Source organism: Canis aureus, chromosome 33 (genome assembly GCF_053574225.1).
Source record: "Canis aureus isolate CA01 chromosome 33, VMU_Caureus_v.1.0, whole genome shotgun sequence".
Taxonomy (NCBI): Eukaryota; Metazoa; Chordata; class Mammalia; order Carnivora; family Canidae; genus Canis; species Canis aureus.
Genome location: NC_135643.1, coordinates 30077094 through 30097641, shown reverse-complemented (window position 1 = coordinate 30097641; position 20548 = coordinate 30077094). Strand labels below are relative to the sequence as shown.

Genomic DNA, 20548 nt, shown 5'->3' with positions numbered 1-20548 from the left:
GCTATAAGCACATTATTCAAGCTGCTCCCACATATTAAAGAGTGAGAACATATGGCTTCATGAGAGTCATGTTTTTATATACTTTAATTTTCCACTGATCTTTTTTCAGAACTTTTCCAATGCTCAGATGCAAAATTATCTAGTTAAATATTAAAAATCCCAGGGAACTTGGATTTCATTTCTTCATCTATGCCTTGAGTTTTAGAAGACTTTATGAAATTTGACAGTGTACAGAGAGCTACCTGTTTGAGAAGGGCCAAAACATAGAGAGGAAAGAGCTTGAGGGAGCTGGGTGCTATCAGTGCAGAGTGCTGTAAATTTGAGACTGTTGAGCCATATGCAGATAATGAATCCACCACAGCATTCACTAAGGCATCTCTTGCATCTGATAAGCTTGATGAGATGGATCGATCAACAGCTAGAAAGCAATCAAAATGAAAATGTGTTTTAATTACTAGATTCCAATGAATGTGATAAGGGGTAAAATTTACATGCATTATATAAGAAGCCAACAAAAATTCTGTTTTTAGGATAGAAAAATACATTTCACCTGCCCCTTCACTTTGCAAGTGTCTGCTGATTATACAATTTTTGTGAAATAAACCTGAATAATTCTCACAATCAGAATAGATTTAGGCTGTTTTGGATCTTTTTTGTCTTGGTCTCTCTAACTCTAAAAAGAATTGCTACTGATATAAGAGAATGTATATCAACCATTTACATCTGAGAAAGCTCCAGTAGAAGTCACATGTATAAAGTATCATTTTTTTTCATAAACAATTTAAGTTCTGCAATTTGAGTTATCCCTGTGATGCTCTGAAATCTTTGTCAAAGCATTTCTAGGTCAACAACAACAACAACAACAAAAAAGAGGGCAATTGAACATAGGCTCTCACACAGACACTGAAGAGCCAGCTATCAGTGTGAGACTTATTTTCTTCTAAGTACGTATTTTATTAAACTAGCAATAACCTACAGATGTGCCCAAGTATTTTTTTTTTTGTGCCCAAGTATTAAAAAATAAAGTTATATTGAAAAACAACGCTATAATATACTGAATTTGAAATATAGATATAAAATAATAAAAAACTAGGATAATTTAGTAAATGCTATAATAATTTTTCCCAAAATGAGTAATAAGGACCATTTTTCTCTAAGACTACATGAAAAATAAGGCTCATTTCATGCCCCAAAGGAAAATTCATTGAAAATAAAATAGTCAGTGTTACACTGATTCCCCTATTCTTTTTTTTTAGCTTACATACAATAGAATTTATGTTTTGGGGTATAACTGTACAGTGATCATATGTCAAACACACAGCCATATAATCACTAACACAATCAAAATACACAACAGTTCCATTACCTCCAAAATATCCACTGGTGTTGCCCCTTTATGGTAAAATTTTCCCACTATCTTTAACCCTCATAATCAATGATCTGTTTGTTCTTCATCCCTATAATTTTCCCTTGTCCAGAATGTCATATGAATGTATGTATATAGTCTTTCTGAAGCTTAGCTCCTTTCATTTAGCATGTCTTTGAGAGTCATCCATATCTATTCATATCTCAATAATTCATTTCTTTTTATTAGTGAGTTTCATTTCCATCATATGGATATACCAAAGTTTGTTCATACATTTACCAGCTGAAGGACATTTGGGTTGTTACCGGTTTTTACTGATTATGAATCCCCCAGAAGATTTTTAAACTAATGAATTAGTAAGAAATATAAGAATAGTTCAATTCACACTGCTGTAAATGAAAATGTAAAACACATATACTTTCTAAGTAAGGAATTTCTAGGGTTAAGAAATGCCCTGGTTTCAGTTTTTAGGATAGAAAAATATATTTCACCTGTTCTTTCACATTTTTACTCACCCATGTTTGCCAGAAGGCAGATGGCAGCCTGTACATCCACTCCTGCGTATACATCTGCCAGTGAACTCACTACTGGCAAACAGAGCGTGTGCACTCTAATTCTTCGCTCACCTATATGAAATAATGAATCAACATCATTGCAAAACACATTGGGCCAAGGGAGAAATAAAGCAAACAGGTCAAAACATTATTCAAATTACTATTTTGATTGGATTAAATCACTAGGAGGACTCTGAAATGTAAAAACAAATGCTTTACAAGTAATATGTTTTAAAGAAAATCAAAACACTTTCTAAATCTGTAGACCATGAACATATACTATATTTTATATATGTTGAACATTAGGTTCTGGTTTTTATTTTAATATCAAACATTCTAAATTATATTCAACAGAGTAAAATGTCAGAAAACCTGGCTGTCAAATAACTAATGTGGGCCTTATATGCTATGTAAAAATTTTTTATTTCATGGGGCAAAAAAAAAAAAATGCTAAGATGGCATAGCTGGATTTGGCATAAGTTTACCAGACACATATGATCCTGAGAATACAGGACTTCAACGAGTCAAAAACAGTATTAAAGATTAAAAAATGAGTTAAGAAAAACAAAAAAAAACAGAACATATATATTTGATTAACTAATGCAAATTCCATGTATCTCCCACTATTTTGGTTCATTCTTTCTCCCCATTTCCCCTAGCATATAAAAGGAAGGGAAAACTATTGCTAATTACATTTCATATCTATTAATATTACCTTTGCTTGATGTATATAATAGGGCTGTCTGAAAGCACACTAAGGAAGTATCTGTCAAATTTTCTTCGATTGACAATTGTACTGCAAATCCAGCATCAGGATTGATGTTGGCAAGGGATAACAAATCAGTGGAACGGACAAAGAAGTTTCCATGAAAAGTGTGCATTGAAAGACCTATGGAAGAGAAAATTTGTTATAAAAGATGAAAGTATCTTTACCTCGGACTAAAGCTACTTTTTAAGGTAAAAACTGTCTATGATTTTGAATCAAAAGGATAACTGGGGAGTAGAACTGGGATGTTAAGAGAGGTTCTAAAATACCAATTCAGAAAAAAAAATGCAGGTTATATAAAAGAGAAAGCAGACATTTAGCTTGTATTGATAACTGATCTTATATTTTCTCTATGTGATCTGAAGTCAGACGAAGATCTAATATATAAAATAAAACAAATGATGGGTACTGTACAACTCGCTTAAGACTTAAAATTAGGGAGGAAATTCCCTCCAGCAAACATTCACATAGAACTGAGGTAAACTGAAGACTAACTGAATGAATATGAGGCAAAGTTCATTTATCAGACAATTTTCCTTTACTATCTTCCCTACCATTCTAAAATCACCTCCACTATGGCTTTCTCTTAGGTTCTTCCTAATAAAGCAAACATTACTTTTGCTCATTAATTTAAATTACTTAAAGAATTGGGCAATGATTATTCAATAACTATATATTTTAAAAACAGCTTACATATATATATAATGTTATATATTATATAATATAAAGCATAATCTTTATAATTTCATACCTTTAGTACACCTTATTCTCATAACAGCTTCAAATCCAATTTTTCTTGTGAGATACCGTTTTAGGTCTTTTTGTAACTTTTCTGCTTGTGAAGGATTGTGAGTAAAGTGGAAAGACGGATAATAATAAATGCACCCTGCAGAGTACTTGGACATGCAAGCTTCAGAGAGAAATAGAAAAAATATTAGCTACAGAAACAATATTCTATAATGTCTTGTAATAACATCCAGTAATATCTTACTTGCCCAACAAAAGTAGAGTGTATGTCATGAAAAAAACTGTCACAATGAGAAAATCTAAGCTGTCAAAATAAGGATAATATAGAAATCTGAGAAAACACATATACTTGTATATATGGTAAGGTTTATTATTAAGCAGAATGATAAAGGAATTAGATTTAAATACTAATAGCATTTTAGATGTGTATAGTGCTTTACGATTTACTGGTCATTTTCACATATATTATCTATATAATTCACATGCTTTTTACCCCCCAAATATTGAGAACTCTTAATAAAGAGTTTAGATTTGACTGTATGCTAAAAACATTTATGTAAACGGATAAACATGAGGATATCTCCTTACCTAGAGAAGCAAGATCAGAATACTGTGAACTTAAAAGGAACAGATCCACTGCAGTCTGCTGCCCTGAGCAATCTAAAGCCAGTTTCTTATAAAAATCAGTTGCAGGGCCAAGATGTTGTACAACCTAAGTCAACAGGTCATAAAGTAAGAGCTAGAAACCTTCCACTATGCACATATTTCTACATCTCTTATAATAATGAAGAGGATAACCATTGTCCTCCTCTCGAACTAAGAAAGTTTTTTTTTTTTTTTTAAGATTTTATTTATTTTATTACTGAGAGACACACACAGAGGCAGAGAGACACAGGCAGAGAGAGAAACAGGTTCCATGCAGGGAGCCTGACGTGGGACTCGATCCCGGGTCTCCAGGATCAAGCCCTGGGCTGGAGGTGGTGCTAAACTGCTGAGCCACCTGGGGCCACCCATCAAACTAAGGAAGCTTTTTAAATGTCTAGGTAGTTGGCACAGATCTTTTAAGAATAATAATCATTGCTAACATTTATAAAGTACTTAAAAAGCACTGTTTGAAATATTTTATATAACTTAAGTTACCTACATCTTACAAATGAGGAAACTGAAGCAAAAAACAGATTAAGTAACAACCAATTACATATTTATTGAGTGGTGCTAGACTATAAACCTGACATGTCTGGCTCCAGAGTGAGTGATTTAACCATTATTGTATACTGTTTGTAACAATATGAGAAAGAGTCATAGATTAAGGAAGGTTTTTTTCTATTGGTATAAGGACACTTGAACTGAGAAGGTGGCACCAAAGAAGAGTTAAAAATGCAAGAGCCAGGCTCCAAGTTCTTAACTACTAGGCTACATTGCATAATAAAATGTTTCAATCTTCCATACACCATAGTGTATGATTAGTACATTAGAGTTCACACAGATATGAATATATAAATCAGAACAGGTATTTAACTTTTTGAGTCCCAGGCTGATAAAGAATAGTTCTAAAAGTTAAATGAGAAAAACAAAACAAAACTGCATCAAAGACTTCAGTAACACATAACTAGCTTCCTCACATAACTACCTTCCTATGTTTAAAACCCATCAGTATTTTATAATGGACTGCAATGGCTTAATGAACTGCATGCTAGCTGTACCTGATGAATTTAAAACATACACTTGCCCCAATTTATTTTAAAATTAGATTTTTTTCTGATATGTAACTTAAAAATGCAGTTTCTATAAAAAGTAAAATATTTTTCTCTAACAAATTGGTAAAGAATAAAAAAAGCAATAATACTTAATGATGGCTAGAAGAATTGAGAGTCCTTAAGAGTACAGTTGATAAAAAACCCAAGTAAAATACATTAATAACTTAAATAAAGTTTATACTCTTTGACACAATAATTTCACTTCTAGGAATTTTTCCTAAGGAAAAACTGATTATGTGGCTAAATATTTACGGCACTATTAAAACTATTTAATTCATACTCTTAATTAGTTGTGATAGTATTTCCTTGAGGTCAGACAAAACTTATACACACACAAAAATGATTATTCTAGTTCATTTATTATTTGAAATGAGGGATTAAAATATTCTGAGAAAATCTTCATGTAAAACCCAAGTAATATTCAGCCTCAGAAAGTACTGGAGACAACTACTCAGTAGCTAGAAGGCAATTAATAAATCAAGTACTTTGATATCTACTAAAACATGTTTTTTATTTTTATTTTTGAAAACTTATTTGGGACACCTGGGTGGCTCAGCAGTTGGGTGCCTGCCTTCAGATCAGGTCCTGATCCAGGGATCCAGGATGGAGTCCTGCCTCAGGCTCCCTGTGACGAGCCTGCTTCTCTCTCTGCCTATGTCTGCTTCTCTCTCTCAGTCTGTGTCTCTCATGAATAAATAAATCTTTAAGTGAAAAAAAAAAAAAAAAAAAGAGCACTGCAGCCAGAAAAATCAAGTCCCATCTTTTACAATTAGTTATTTAACCCTTAGCAAATTTAATCTGTTTTCCTCATCTGTAAAATGAAAGGATTCGACCTGCAAACTGAGTCATAAAACAACCCAAAACGCTAATTCATTTTTTTTAAAAAGATTTTATTTATTTATGAGAGACAGAGAGAGAGAAGAGAGAGAGAGAGAAAGAGAGAGAGAGGCAGAGACACAAGCAGAGGGAGAAAGCAGGCTCCATGCAGGAAGCCCAATGTGGGACTCAATCCTGGGTCTCCAGGATCACACCCTGGGGCGAAGGCAGGCACCAAATCACTGAGTCACCCAGGGATCCCCCTAAAACGCTAATTCAATTAAACTTTCTCAACAGATTTTTTTACTACTGAGAGTAGAAAAATAGAAGAATGAATAGATTCATAGAATGAATCACAGTCTATGAAGGTACAAACCACCATCTTTAAATATGACAGAGAAAGCAAATATACAATACCTTTGTGCTTGATCTCTGATTGGGATCTTCTCTGGACTGCAGAAGTCCTGCACCCAAGGAAGGTAATTGTGTCTGAAATACAGACACACGGCCACCTGTTGGAGACATTAGTTTAAAGGCAGCCTGAAGCGCAGGACCAAGGGCGCTGTGTGTTTCTCTCGTATTGGTGAACATGTTCGGTAATGCATTCAATAAGTCTTTTATAAGCTGGGGAAACAAAGATTAAAAGGTGAATTACTGAGAATGTAAGGCAATTTTCTTCTTTAAAACATTCTGGAGTATAATATATATCACTCTATCTTGGGGCACCGTAAACCAACGAGTCCACAGATATACTATGTACATTGTTTATCCGGTATTTATATATCAAGTAAACAAATGTTAAAGATTTTAGTAAACATTTGAGATACAGAAATATTTTCATACTTTAAGAAAAAACCTCTCTCACCTCTTTACTTTCATACAGATTCACAAGTAAGCTATCCGGTGTAGGTAGAAAAACATCTAAAGGGAAAACATATTTTAATGAACAGATAAATCAAGTCAAAAGAATATCATCAATTTAAAAATCTTAGTTTCTATCAGGCCATATGTATAATGGGTACCACAATACTGCTTTATTAAATATATATGTATATGTGTATATATACATATGTACACTCTGCATATATTTCACATGTGTGTGTACATGTGTAAGTACACACAAAGGCACAGCAAACGTAGAATGAAGTATTTTCCAGGAAACTATTATTTTTTTTCCAAGAAAGTATTTTGAAACAAATATCAAAGTATACCAAATTATCCTTACATCATTATGACAGGATATACTGTCAAAGTAGCCTCAATTCCAAAATCTATACTTAGAAAGACTTTATTTACTGCTTACCATCTATATCAGACACAATCAACATTTGAGGCTGTGATAATCCTTCTTGTAAATTGTAGAAATGAATAGTGCTATCGAAGGTCATGAATCCTATTCTTGTTCGTGAATCTCCAGGAAGCCTAAGGATAAAAAGGACAATTTCAAATTCAAAGTGTTCAGTAACATATTTTATTTAAAAAAATGAGATAGTAAACTAAGTCTAAGAATAATTACACGTGCTTTTTCATAGACGACAGAAAGTTATTCTTCCCTAAACCAACATACATCAGAGAAGACCAAGGATAAAACATCCCATTTTCAGATGAAACCAACATGTTTAGAACTAATATATATATATATATTTAAAGATTTTATTCATTTATTCATGAGAGACACAGAGAGAGAGGCAGAGACACAGGCAGAGGAAGAAGCAGGCTCCATGCAAGGAGCCTGACATGGGACTCAATCCTGGGTCTCCAAGATCATGCCCTGGGCTGAAGGCAGTGCTAAACCGCTAAGCCACTGGGACAGCCCTACCCTAGAGCTAATATTTCAGAACAATGAACCATGTTCAAATAATGAACCAAAACTGAGGCACCTGGGTGGCTCAGTGGCTGAGCGTCTGACTTTGGCTCATGATCCTGGGGTCCTGGGATCAAGTCCCACATCTGGCTCCCTGCAGGGAGCCTGCTTCTCCTTCTGCTTATGTCTCTGCCTCTCTGTGTCTCTCATGAATAAATAAATAAAAGCTTAAAAAAAAAATCAAAACCAAAAAGGAAATGATCAAATAATCAAAGATTTCTGGGGCCTGGGTAGCTCAATTAGGCATCTGACACTTGATTTTGGCTCAGGTCAATGATCTCAAAGTCATGAGATCCAGCCCTGAGTTGGGCTCTGCACTAGACATGTAGAGCCTGCCTGGGGATTCTCTTTCACTCCCTCTGCCCCTCCACCCTACCCCCTTCACGTTCTCTCTCTGCCCCTCCATCCTCTCTCTCTCAAAACAGAACAAAAAAATCTCAAAGATTTCTTGCTACCCTTCTTTTAAAACATACTCCTTTAACTAAAAGTTTACTCATATTTTTAGTCCAGTATTACAAATATGGTATATCTAGTTTAAACAGTAAAAGGCAGAATGACAAATGAGTATTCTCCAAGAAAAGACAATGTAATGTAAATCAGATTTTGATGTAGAAGTTTTAAATAAAAACTACATTTAAGAACATTAAGACATTTTATCTATCATCAACCTTTTATAAGTTTTCTGCTAAAACTCAGTATTCAAAAGTCAATGCCTCGGCAAAAAAGAATTAATTAAATTGTCATTTCATTGCCCATGGGGTTCTCCTTATTGATAAAGTGGATGCCTCATCTTACAAAAGTATTTTTCTAAGTACCACCAATTCTATTAACTACTGTTAATATGATTTTATATATATAATATTACTTTAGCAATGTTTTAAAAACATTTTTGAATATTATAGGATGTCAAAATAGTGTGCATCAAAAGAAGCATTATTATTTTTATGCATGACTGATCAGGCTAGTCAGCCTACAAACAAGTAAAAAAAAATATTTCAGAAAACAGAATGCACCAAGTTACACAGGTATTTAGCTTACCAATACTGGTCAAGATTTATGATGTTTCTACAGATAATTCTTTGCTCCTTTGAAATGTCTAAGGTCAATGAATATTAGGGTCATTTGTTTCTAATTGGAACAGCGACTACTTATCTCCTCTACTCCAAGCTTAAAATTCAGAGTTGAACTGGAATTGCTCCACATCAAATTCCCATTTCTCAACATTGTATCTATAGCCCTTTCCAAAAACATTTTACTTTCCTAATGCTTCTCTTTTCTGCTTAATCAAATATATGTACAATGTTTTAAATGACTCTCCATTCCTAATTTTATCCTTTTGGTTTTGCATAGTCTATTTATCTCACAAGTAGTTACTCATTGGTCTGGCTCCTATTTCTAGGGTTATAGCCTCATACTTTTTCAGCAAGTTGTCTCTTCAGTTTTAAAACTATTTCTTTGCAGAGTCTTCCATTGCTACTCACTGCTAAAGATATATCTGAATTAATCATCTGTGGCTAAAAACAGGGAAAATGCTTCAATCAAGAATATAAATATGAAAACAGAAAACAGTTACTAACAGAAACAAAAAGCAAATCAGTTAATGTCTCTGGATATTTTTATCTCAATGTTATCCACTTATTATAGGCTCAGATCAGAGACATGCAGACTACTGTGATGAAAGCTAGCATAGCACTTAAGAGAGGAAGGACTCAAAAAAAAAAAAAAAAGAGAGGAAGGACTCTCAAACTCAAATGGGAGATAGGAAAGAACCTTTTGGAATCAGCAAGAGTACTTCAGACAAAGTATTTATATATATAACCACTCCTATTCTTCTACGCATGTCAAGAACCAATGCAGGTATGAGCCAATCTTATTAATAACCTTAAGTCTTATCTCTGTGGGTGTTGGAAATAAAAAAAGAAAGAAAGAAAAAAGAAGTATACAAGCAAATTTGTTTTCCAGAGATTTGGAAGGCTCATTTTTAAAGCTAGTTGAGGGTCTCCTTCATGACTAATACTAGGGAGGAATTAGAGCCAAGTATAAGCAATCTATCCTATATCCTATTTGCACTTTCGCAATACAGCTCATTACCAATGTGTCAAAACGAAGAGTTCAGTTTCTGGCTTCCTGAAATATTCAGCACAAAATCAATTCCTTCTTTCCCTTTATCTGGCTCATTATCCCATTAGGACATTCAAAACTAATTGGAAAAACTCCTTGCTCAGGCATGTATTTCAGCTAGATTTCTCTCATCCAGATCCTTGATGCCCTGGCTAGTGCTCAGATCTGCTAAGTCAGAGTAAGAGTTAGATAAGTTCTAAATCCCTTAGCAAATATTAAACACTTACAGTCTTACAAATCTAAAGTCATAAATCATAGTAATCGAAGTAGCAGGATCCTTAGTCTGAGGTGGACAAGAAGTACTCTTGCAGTGAGAGATAAGTAAAGTCAAACTATAATCAAAACTAACTCCATAAATTGTTAATGAACATTTCACATTTATTATTTGTACACATACACACAATGAATAAAAAAGATCTCTTACTTGTCTAGATTTTCTAATAACGACTGGCACAAAATTGTCAAATATCCAGCTTCCACTGCATTATGAGACACATCTAAAACAAACAAGTAAACTGCAGGTTGAGGAGGACGAAGCTGAAAGGAATGAAAATAATGCAATTTATTTAGTAGGCACAATTTACTCTCTTTATAACATTATTATTACTGGTAATAATGGTATTTACTGAGTAGATGACACACAAAATACACAAATTGAGAATCGACATTTTATAAGATCTTATGTGTTAATTAAAATGACATTCCTTTAACTTTTTTTCTTATTCAGTTGGTTATGAATTAAATATAATAAGGCAGTTGTTAGGGGTGCTTAGGTGGCTCAGTTGATTAAGCGTCCACTCCTGATTTTGGCTCAGGTTATGAGATCCAGCCCAGCATCAAGCTCTGTGCTGGGCATGGAGCCTATTTAAAATGATCTTCTCTCGCTTTCTGTCTGCCCTCCATCCCCCAACCTCCCACCCACCCCTGCTCATGTGCGTGCTCTCTCTCTCTCAAAAAAAAAAAAAAAAAAAAAAAAAAAAGGCAGTTGTTACACAGTAATGGTTAAATAGATGGGCTAAACGTTTTCCTGATAAGAGTGTTGATTGAGATATCTTTCAAAGAAAAAATGAACTTATTTGTTATTTAACATAAACCTCTATATCCTTTCCCTACTCCAAAAAACATTGTATTTTATATTTATTTTTTAAAATCTGACAACTAATAGTATTAGCTATTAGTACTAGCTGTTGGGTTGCCTGGTGATGGATAAATCCCAAGGGTTAAGTGCTAGGCTAGGTATAAAGAAAATCCTCATGATGGTATTCTAAGTATGTTAAGTCATTATCTGCTAAAGATGTATACTGAAGTATTTATAGGTTAAATGATATGATATGCTGTAATCAGCATTTAATAAACTCCAGGGTGGGAAAGGGGAGGAGGCACTGGAGTGGACTGGGGATAGATGAAATATATTTAGAAAAATGTTGACAACTCTTGAAGTTCAGTGATGGGTAAATAATAGCTCACTAACTATTATCTCTTTTTTGAAGTATGCTGGAAAATTGCTGTTATAGAAAGTTGAAAGAATATATAATATCTTTTTTTTCTTAATATGCGAACCAAGGATCACATGGGTCATATGCAAAAATTATAGATTAACTTCTTCTTTCACCACTTCAATTAGATTAAGATCCTAAGGAGCCAGAACAGAGTTGGGAATGTAAGTTGTAAAGAAAGTAAGAAGTTGGGAGTTAAAGTACCCAAGAGAAAGTTTACTATAGTTAATATGGAAACAGACAAATAGTAGTTAAGTGAGCAAATGCTAAAGTGGACACTAAGGACCATAAAAATTACAAAAAAAAAAAAAAAAAAAAAAGAAATAGGCCAGACAACAGGAATTTAATACACATTAGCTATCTCTGTTCACCCTTCCTCACTAGCAACACCTTACATTTTTGCAGACAACAAAGATTAGTAATGAGGATACTAAGGAAATGTAAGTTATTATAAACATTTAAAATGAGTAGATATGATAAAGAAGATGAGTAGAACTCAAGCTAAGAATTTATTTTCATATATGGGAAAGAAAAATGAGATCTTGGAATTAGTACAATTAAAAGAAAAGGCCAATTTCATGATGAACTGGAAAGAGAAAAATTCAAGTGAAGTCTCTATCCATTTATCTTGCTATCTGTACTAGGTGAATGAGTAAGACAGTGATGTCTCTTAAAGAGAGAGCCTGAAAACTGCAGCTTTTGGCAAAAACATGAACTTTTCTGTTTGAAGGTCTTAAATATTAAATGGTACAAGGATATTCATGTTCACTTCATACTAGCAATCAAATCAAAATGGCAAGCAATTGTAAATGTTAGGGTTTATCATAAAACACTATTGTTTCTTAGTGACAAAACAGCATTTTTCTAGGACATCAAGCAAACCTTATAAAGAGTTTTCTATTTGTTAAGTATTAACTTTCAGCATTATTTAAAAAAAAATTCATACTGGGATAATTCAAAATTTTGCAAGAATTCACTGAACAGCAAATTATAAATGACCAATACAGTAATATCCCATGACTAATTTTTACATTGAGTAGTTAGTAGTTACCATGTAATCTGAAGAAGCAATGAACTCCACAGTTGAATTCTGAACTTCTGGTCGTTTATGAGGCTCTCCATAAGATCGAGTAACGGGATTATACATAAATTCTTCAGGAACTAGGTAAGAATTAGAAATCCAGTACAGATTTAGTAACACAATTTGTAACCAAACAAGACATGCATACCAAGAAATATTGATGATACCTTTATCATCAATATTTACATAAGGTTTACAACAGTTCTGTGAACATCTAATAATAAAAATGCTCTTTAAAAAATATGTCAATGGGCAGCCTGGGTGGCTCAGCAGTTTAGCGCCTGCCTTTGGCCCAGGGCGTGATCCTGGAGACCCAGAATCGAGTCCTACATTGGGCTCCCTGCATGGACCATGCTTCTTCCTCTGCCTGTGTCTCTGCCTCTCTCTCTTTCTCCGTGTCTCTCATGAATAAATAAATAAAATCTTTAAAAAAATAAAAAATATGTCAAGATAAAAAAACACATATTGTGAAATCAGGTGAGGAAACCAGGACGCAGGTAACCTTGCTGCTTAGGCTTACATCCTATTTATTATATCACATGACATGGAAAAAAATCAAGAGAAACACAAATTTGAAAGGAATTATACTAGGAGGACCTAAGAAATGACTAACGGGGATAACAGACATGGCACAATTACTTTACATGACCTTCACTGTGTTTCGTGAATATTTTTTTACTTTGCCCTTATGTCACTCTCCTCATTATCAATCAGACCCCTGGCCAGCCAAGATGAAGGGTCCCTCGCCTATATATTCTCCATTAAAAGTGGCATGAAAGTTTTGTGGGTTTTTTTGAAAGTTTTTAAAGCAATGAAGAGAGAGACCAGATAATGAAAAAACATGTCAAAATGTTTAAAGTATTAAACACACTTATTTTAAGAATCTGAAACTCACCGTCATTAACTCTATAGCACAAATTGCATTTCCATCTACGTTGATCAATGAAGGATACAAAAGGGTTGATATACGTTCGACAAGATCGGCACCTCACAATGGTATTTGATGTTATCACTGGTAATTGCTAGGAAGTAAAATAAAGATGCTGTAGCAGAAAAAGCACCTCAGGGAAAAATTGGAACACATACTGCTCTGCTCCATATATGGAACAGAAATCATAAAAGTGTTTTGAAATTGAAGCATTTTAATAAAATCTAGTGATGTGCTGAGCAACTCAAGTAGCTATCTATCAAGGTTTCTTCCTCTTTGTTACAAATCATAAGATAACACCAAAACAAAGCCAAATCAAATGTAATAAAAGTTACTAGAGCTGATAAGAAAAGCCTGGTTGGCCAAGAAAAAAATATACCTCAGAGCTCATCAGCTGAACTCAAGAAATACCAGTGAGAAAAAAGCATATACCACATAAAAATGTCTTTGTCTTTGCTGCCTGACAGCATCTGGCACTAGAGCATAAGGCACTGCTCACTAAGCAGCCACAGATGCCTAGTCTTGATGGGGACCGAGGCCACAAGAGACTAAGCACAATGTGCCTTTTAAAAGAAATACATGAAAAAAATTTGTGTGTGTGTGCCATGGTTTAGGATGATGAAAGGCAGAAGCTCCACCTAATTTTAAATGAGTTATTTTTTAAGAGAGTGAGAATGTTATGGTGCTCAACTTAACAAAAAAAAGAGACCACTGAAATTAATTTTAGTGATCTTTTCAAAAGTGTTGAGGGGATAAAGATTACAAATTATGTTATATAAAAATAAACCTATAAATCTGTTTCAGACTGCATAAGAAAAAAGAAAAGGAAAGAAAAGGTTTGGGAAAGGAACTACATTTTATGAAATTCAGAAAATATGAAAAAACACTATGAAATCACGTATTATTCTATCTCCCTGACAACATTTTAGTATATTTCCTTCTGGCTCCCCCCCATCTCTACATAAATATTTATGTTTGTATTTAATTTCTTTCACATACATAGTTTTTATTACAAAAGTAATGACGTAACACTTAGGAAAAGAACCAGGAAATACAATGAACTGAAGAGAAAGTAAAGAATTACCCAGAATTGTACAGCACAGAGGAAGTCAGTGTTGCCAATTTAGTGTATATCACTTCCAGAAGGTATCATATATGGCATCTGTTTTAGACAAAAATTCTCACCTACGTATATGGGAAATTAGCTATCTTGGTTTACTAATGGCTGAATTAGTATTTTAAGTGATTAAACAGTATTTACTGAGTGAATGAATTCAAGGTATTTATTGCATACTATAATCATTTTATTTTCTATCTACTCTGCTCCTTTCTATGCATCCTAGCTAGTACGAAAGTTAGCTCCATGAAGAAGCTTATTGACCTTTGTATTTGTATCCTCAGCATCTAGCATAAAGGATACTTAATACACATTTATTTTTGGATAAATGAGAGCAAAAAAACTCAGCAGTAACAAGAAGGGTAGAAAACCACAGTGGTTAAAAAAATTGAGGGAGAAAAAAAATTGAGGGAGAAATTCAACTTATATGTATAAATAAAATGTATTCAGAGAAATTTAATTACTGAAGTTTAGAAATTTTAAAGACAACATTATTTGCATAAGATACCAGAACTATATGTAAAAAGCCAGCAAGCTTAATATTAAACAAAAAGACTGTGGAAACTTAAGTAATGTTTTAATCAATAGACCTGAAACATTTGGAGTTATTATTACAAAGGTCATTTGTTTCATACAGTTAAGAACCAACACAGATTCCCCCTGCCCCCAAACTGGATTTCATTGTTGGTGCTACCTTTATATTTAATAAAGGACTCCCAGAGCTTATCTGCTATGCCCTTTCCAACTTCCAAAACTACTAATCTTTCAAAGTCCAGCTCAGACCTCATCGCTCATAGCATACTTCTGCTTCTGCACCCGGAGGGAATCACTTCCTATATTGTACTCACTGCCTAAATACCTTGCAGAATTTGGTAAGTTACATATAGGAGTTATCCTGTATCACAGTTATTTGTTTTTACATCTTTGTCCCCTGTTAGGTATCAATATCTGAGGGGCAAGGTCAGTGATTAGTTATTTCTGTATTTATCAGTACTTATTAGTTAGGGCCTGTCACAAAGCAGGAAGTTAGAAAATGTTTGTTGAGTTGAATTTGACAAAAATGATATTTCTAACTTAAAAAATAAAAGATGAAAAAGTTTTCAAGAAAATATACAATCAAAATACTCTGCACATAAACACATGTTAGTATCCATAAGTATTTTAAAATATGTTACTTTACCGTCAGGTCTCTGAAGGGATGTAACAACAATCCTAAAGGAAGCTTAGCTTTATTCAGTAAAGCCTGTGTCTGCGGAATATTTGTCAAAGTACACCGAAATGAACTGTAAAAAATACAGACAACATGGACTATTAGCTATCAAAAAAATAATACACACTATAGATAGTGGTGGATAATTAAAATAATTTAAGGGCATAAATTAAAATCATTTGGGTTTGTTATTTAACTATAACTGGGAAGAACCAAATTACTCTAAGCAGGCATATGCAATACAGGTCAAAAGACCTGAATTATGGACTCAACATTTTCACAGTGGAAAAGTAGGACACATATGGAAAAAAATACTATGACCAGCATGTAGAACATGAATATAAAGGAGTAGAAAACACAAGTAAACAGGAATATCTTTGTATCTTCAATAATGCTGCTCCTGCTTTACTACCCATTTTTCACCTGCTGAAACTCCTTTGATGAGTCTTTTACTATGAGACTCATCAAAATTATCATTTCTTCTGAAATCACCCTTCCCTCAAATCACAAGTCGGAAGAAATAATGTCTTCCTTTGTGCTCTGCCATCAGTTTATGCTTCTATGGCATCATTAGTCTGCTTTGCTTTAGTTGGTTGTGTACCTTGTCTGTCTTTTCCACTTGAGATCAGTGATCATTTGTCCTGTATCATCCTAGCACTATTCTTCTCTTAGAGAAGTGTTTATAACTTACTAAGTTGTAAGTTAAGGTCAGGAGACATTTGAATCAATAAAGGAGCAATCAAAGATGTAAGAAGAAATAATAGAAATCAGGAAAGGAATTTTAAGAAGAACAGCTCATAGTATGTAGAGATATCCAGATACCTAGGCTGGTATTGTTCCTTGAACACACTAAGGTGATACCTGCTTCAGGACTTCTGAGTTTGTTGGTCATGTAGCTTGGTATACTTGCTTCCCAGAGTCACGTGGTTTGCTCTCACTCTTCATTCAGATCTCTACTCAAATGTTAACTCCTTGGGAAAACCTCTCTTGATTCCTCAAATTGAAAACAGCCAACCTCCACCCTTACTGCTCCCTACTTCAAAGTAATATTCTGACATTACATTATACAGATGGTCCTCAACTTATGGCTTTTGACTGTTTATAGTATGTCCTCCCTAATAGAATAAAGGTTGCAAGAGATTGGGAACTCCATTTATTTACTGCTTCATTCCCAGCATCTAGAAAGAAACAGTGTCTGGTCCTTAACTTGAGAAGGCATTCAGTAAACATTTATTGAATAAGTGATATATCTTTATATGGAGTCACAATTATTATTCTTGTTTAACAGTTGACAATATTGAAAATTTGAGAAAATTTGGTAAAGAAATTTGCAGTCTAATAGCTACTTATCAATGGAAATGTGGTAAGAACCTGAGTCTTTTCAACTATCTACACTCTTAAATAATCTGCATTGCTATTTTGATGAGAGAGGTTTTCACAAAAAACACAAAACTGAGTAGAAACATACACCGTCCCCTACCTCTGAGATCTCTTCATACAAATACATACACCAGATTCAACTACTTAAGGAGTGCTTAATCTTTCATAATAGAAGGCCCAAATCCACACACTTATAGACCTCACAGCAACTTATAGTCACAGGAATGGGCAGCAGTTTTCATCCTAGGATCAATGATTGTACATTTTTACAGCAATGATATTGACACTGTCTTACGTACTAATGGGCGATTGGTGGTAGCATGTGGCAGAAAAGGGGGAATCCTCGGAGCAGCTCTGCTTTCTGTATGGGAAATCTCCTTAAGATTTTGATTGAAAAAAGAGCAGCTTACGTTTTTTAGAAAGCTAAAACACTATTGCCTTAATAAAAGAAAATACTGGCTGTAAAGAGGAACACCAATTCTCCTAATGCAAGGGAAAAGACAAATGTTCTGTGAATTGGATTTACTTTATGAGGAAGAGAGATTTCAGGAGCAGAAAGATGTTTTCTAAGAAGCATCTGGGTGCAGAGGAGTATCGTACTCTTAGGAGAAAGAAGTACTGAAAGTGAACAACAATGGGGAACTCTTAGTTTTGAAGGTGCTATGAGGTGCATGACAGAGCTACAGAGCTAGCTCATCTACCAAAGGATACCCAGGGCTTGGTGGCCACCAGATGCAAACTGTCAGCTAAACTTCTCTATGAGGTAAGGAAATATTCAATAAAGGAAATTCAAATTTAAATTTAGGCTGGATAAATCAGCCTGGGGATAAAGGTCTTCTCATTTTATGCTAAGTGAGAAAAGAAAGAACATTTAAACCTATTCTTGGGATTACATAAATGAAGTCTGTGTCCTTTTCAAGCAAAGATGAAAGGACACACATTTTTAAAGATTTCACCTTGTTTAAAAGACATCTATCTGAAATTATTACTGGTGAAAAGGAAAAAGAATTTTTTTAAAAGATTTTATTTATTTATTCATGAGAGACACAGAGAGTGAAGCAGAGACACAAGGCAGAGGGAAAAGCAGGCTCCTTGTGGGGAGCCTGATGAGGAACTCGATCCCAGGACCCTGGGATCATAACCTGAGCTGAAGGCAGATTCTCAACCACTGAGCCACCCAGGTGCCCCAGGTGAATTTTAAGAATTTTAAGAAATTTAAGAAAAATACAGTTAGATCTGGGTACCTGAAATCCTTCACTCAAATAGAAAAAAATTTCCCTTGTATTAGGTGATAGGGAATAGGATTGATGGGAGACAGAGGCGGAGACAGGAACAGGACCTAAAGGAATTTTACAGCTAGAACTTCTGTACAAAGTAAAATAGAAAAGTTCCAATTAACAAAACTTCTAATCAAGGAATTAATATCCTACCACTTTCATTAGTTTTGAAAGTCAAACAACATTTCTGACAAAGTTTATTACTTACTAAAGATCATAAAATAAATACTTACTCTGGGCTACAGTTTAATTTTTTGAGGTCTAAATTCAAGTTAGGTACAGGAGGCCAAACAGGAGTCATGGGTAAAATATTCCTCTCCTGAGTGAGGTTTACAGGTCTCAGACTTTCTGGCTGTGGAGAACTCTGCAGACTCAGTCCTCCCAGACTGGAGGACAGCTGGTTCATACCAGGATATTGCTGAAAAGGCAATTAAAAACAAAACAAATAAAAGAACAATATAACAAACATAAGTACAATGTATTATACTCTATGTAGGATTTTAACATACGGAATAAGTAAGAGGATGAAAAATTTAAACCTGGCTTGGAAATAGAATGTTCTAACAGGGCAGTTCAATTTAAAGCATTCCTGAAAAAAACTCAAAGCAAAATAATAAACAAATAAATTTAAATCTTAGCACAGTTAAACTTCACAACCAAATTTCAGCAAGAATGTTTTTCAGCATCAAGAATTTGGTTTCCATGAATATAAATATAGTACATACTGGAAACGCTGGATAAATGCTTTTGTTTCCAAGATTTTTCAATGATCAAATTTCAGAATAATGAATTGATTTTGTAAAAATGTACAATGATGTTCAATGAGTTTTGCTTTGCTTATTTTTTCCATGTTATGCTTGTTTTATTTTTAGTATTATGAATTCACAGCTTTCTAGGAACTCAAAGTGACCTAATGAATTATAGTTATTCATTTTGATGCTCAAACTACTCAGATTTGGCTGGTAAAAAAAGACAGATTATTTAATAAATGATAGTGAACTTAGAGCTAGTTATTTTTTGGGGGGAAATGAGTTTATTATTTACATTATGAGTCAAAATAAAACCTTAAATAGATTAATGATGCAAAACTGAAATCACCTAAGAACTAAAAGAATTTATAGCTGGAATATTTCCTAATCTAAGGTTGAAAAGATCTTTTAAAGGATACAAACAAAAGCAAAAACAAAAAAAATCATAATACAATTTAGATATTTCTTCAATGTCAAAAAGTACCATTAAAATTAAAAATAAATGTTAAGGTGGAGGGAAAAATTATAATTATATTGGACAAAAGATTAATAATACTTATTATAGATAGCTTTTACAAACCAGAGGACCTGAATAATGGAGAAAGAATATGAACTGGGATTTCAGTAAAGAAATATAAAGACACCTGGGTGGCTCAGTGGTTGAGTGTCTGCCTTTGGCTCAGGGTATGATCCTAGGTCCGGGGATCGAGTCCTGCATTGGGCTCCCTACAGGGAGCCTGCTTCCCCCTCTGTCTATGTCTCTGTCTCTGTTTCTCATGAATAAATAAATAGAATCCTTACTGCCTACTAGGTATCTCTAGGTAAATGTCTATTGGGTGTATTAACTTAACATGGCCAATTTGATTGCCACTTTTAGACCTATTTGTTTCTCTTCACCTTCAAAGTAAATGCACTACTCTCTACCCAGTTGCTGACAAAAAAAGTACCAGTTATCCTTTTTTTTTTTTTAAAAGATTTTATTTATTTATTCATGAGCGGCACACAGAGAAAAAGAGGCAGAGACACAGGCAGAGGGAGAAGCAGGCTCCATGCAGGGAGCCCGACATGGGACTCGATCCCCGGCCTCCAGGATCATGCCCTGGGCTGAAGGCGGCGCTAAACCACTAAGTCACCCAGGCTGCTTGCTACCAGTTATCCTTGAAGCCTTCCTTTCTCTCACCTACCATAACCAATCCATCTGTAAGTTAAAAGATAGCCCTTCTCCATCCACTCTTCATTACCTTCATCGATACTACCTTAGGACAAAGCACAATGATATGTTTCTGGGATTATGGCAAAGCTTCCATTTGTCCCCTGGT

General features: G+C 34.2%; 1 protein-coding gene across 2 annotated transcripts in view; it reads right to left on the bottom strand.

The window, feature by feature from the left end:
* The window catches only part of SEC24B (SEC24 homolog B, COPII component), a 94544-nt gene that overhangs the window by 10498 nt on the left and 63498 nt on the right, over positions 1 to 20548 (bottom strand). For both annotated transcript variants that reach the window (XM_077882266.1, XM_077882267.1), the window contains 13 exons: positions 18714 to 18898; positions 15794 to 15896; positions 13464 to 13590; positions 12539 to 12648; positions 10416 to 10528; positions 7310 to 7428; positions 6872 to 6927; positions 6424 to 6630; positions 4022 to 4145; positions 3438 to 3596; positions 2636 to 2809; positions 1882 to 1992; positions 243 to 418 (listed from right to left, as the gene is read on the bottom strand). In XM_077882266.1, coding sequence (XP_077738392.1) covers positions 243 to 418; positions 1882 to 1992; positions 2636 to 2809; positions 3438 to 3596; positions 4022 to 4145; positions 6424 to 6630; positions 6872 to 6927; positions 7310 to 7428; positions 10416 to 10528; positions 12539 to 12648; positions 13464 to 13590; positions 15794 to 15896; positions 18714 to 18898 — 1764 coding nt within the window. The remainder of the gene's footprint in view (positions 1 to 242; positions 419 to 1881; positions 1993 to 2635; positions 2810 to 3437; positions 3597 to 4021; positions 4146 to 6423; positions 6631 to 6871; positions 6928 to 7309; positions 7429 to 10415; positions 10529 to 12538; positions 12649 to 13463; positions 13591 to 15793; positions 15897 to 18713; positions 18899 to 20548) is intronic.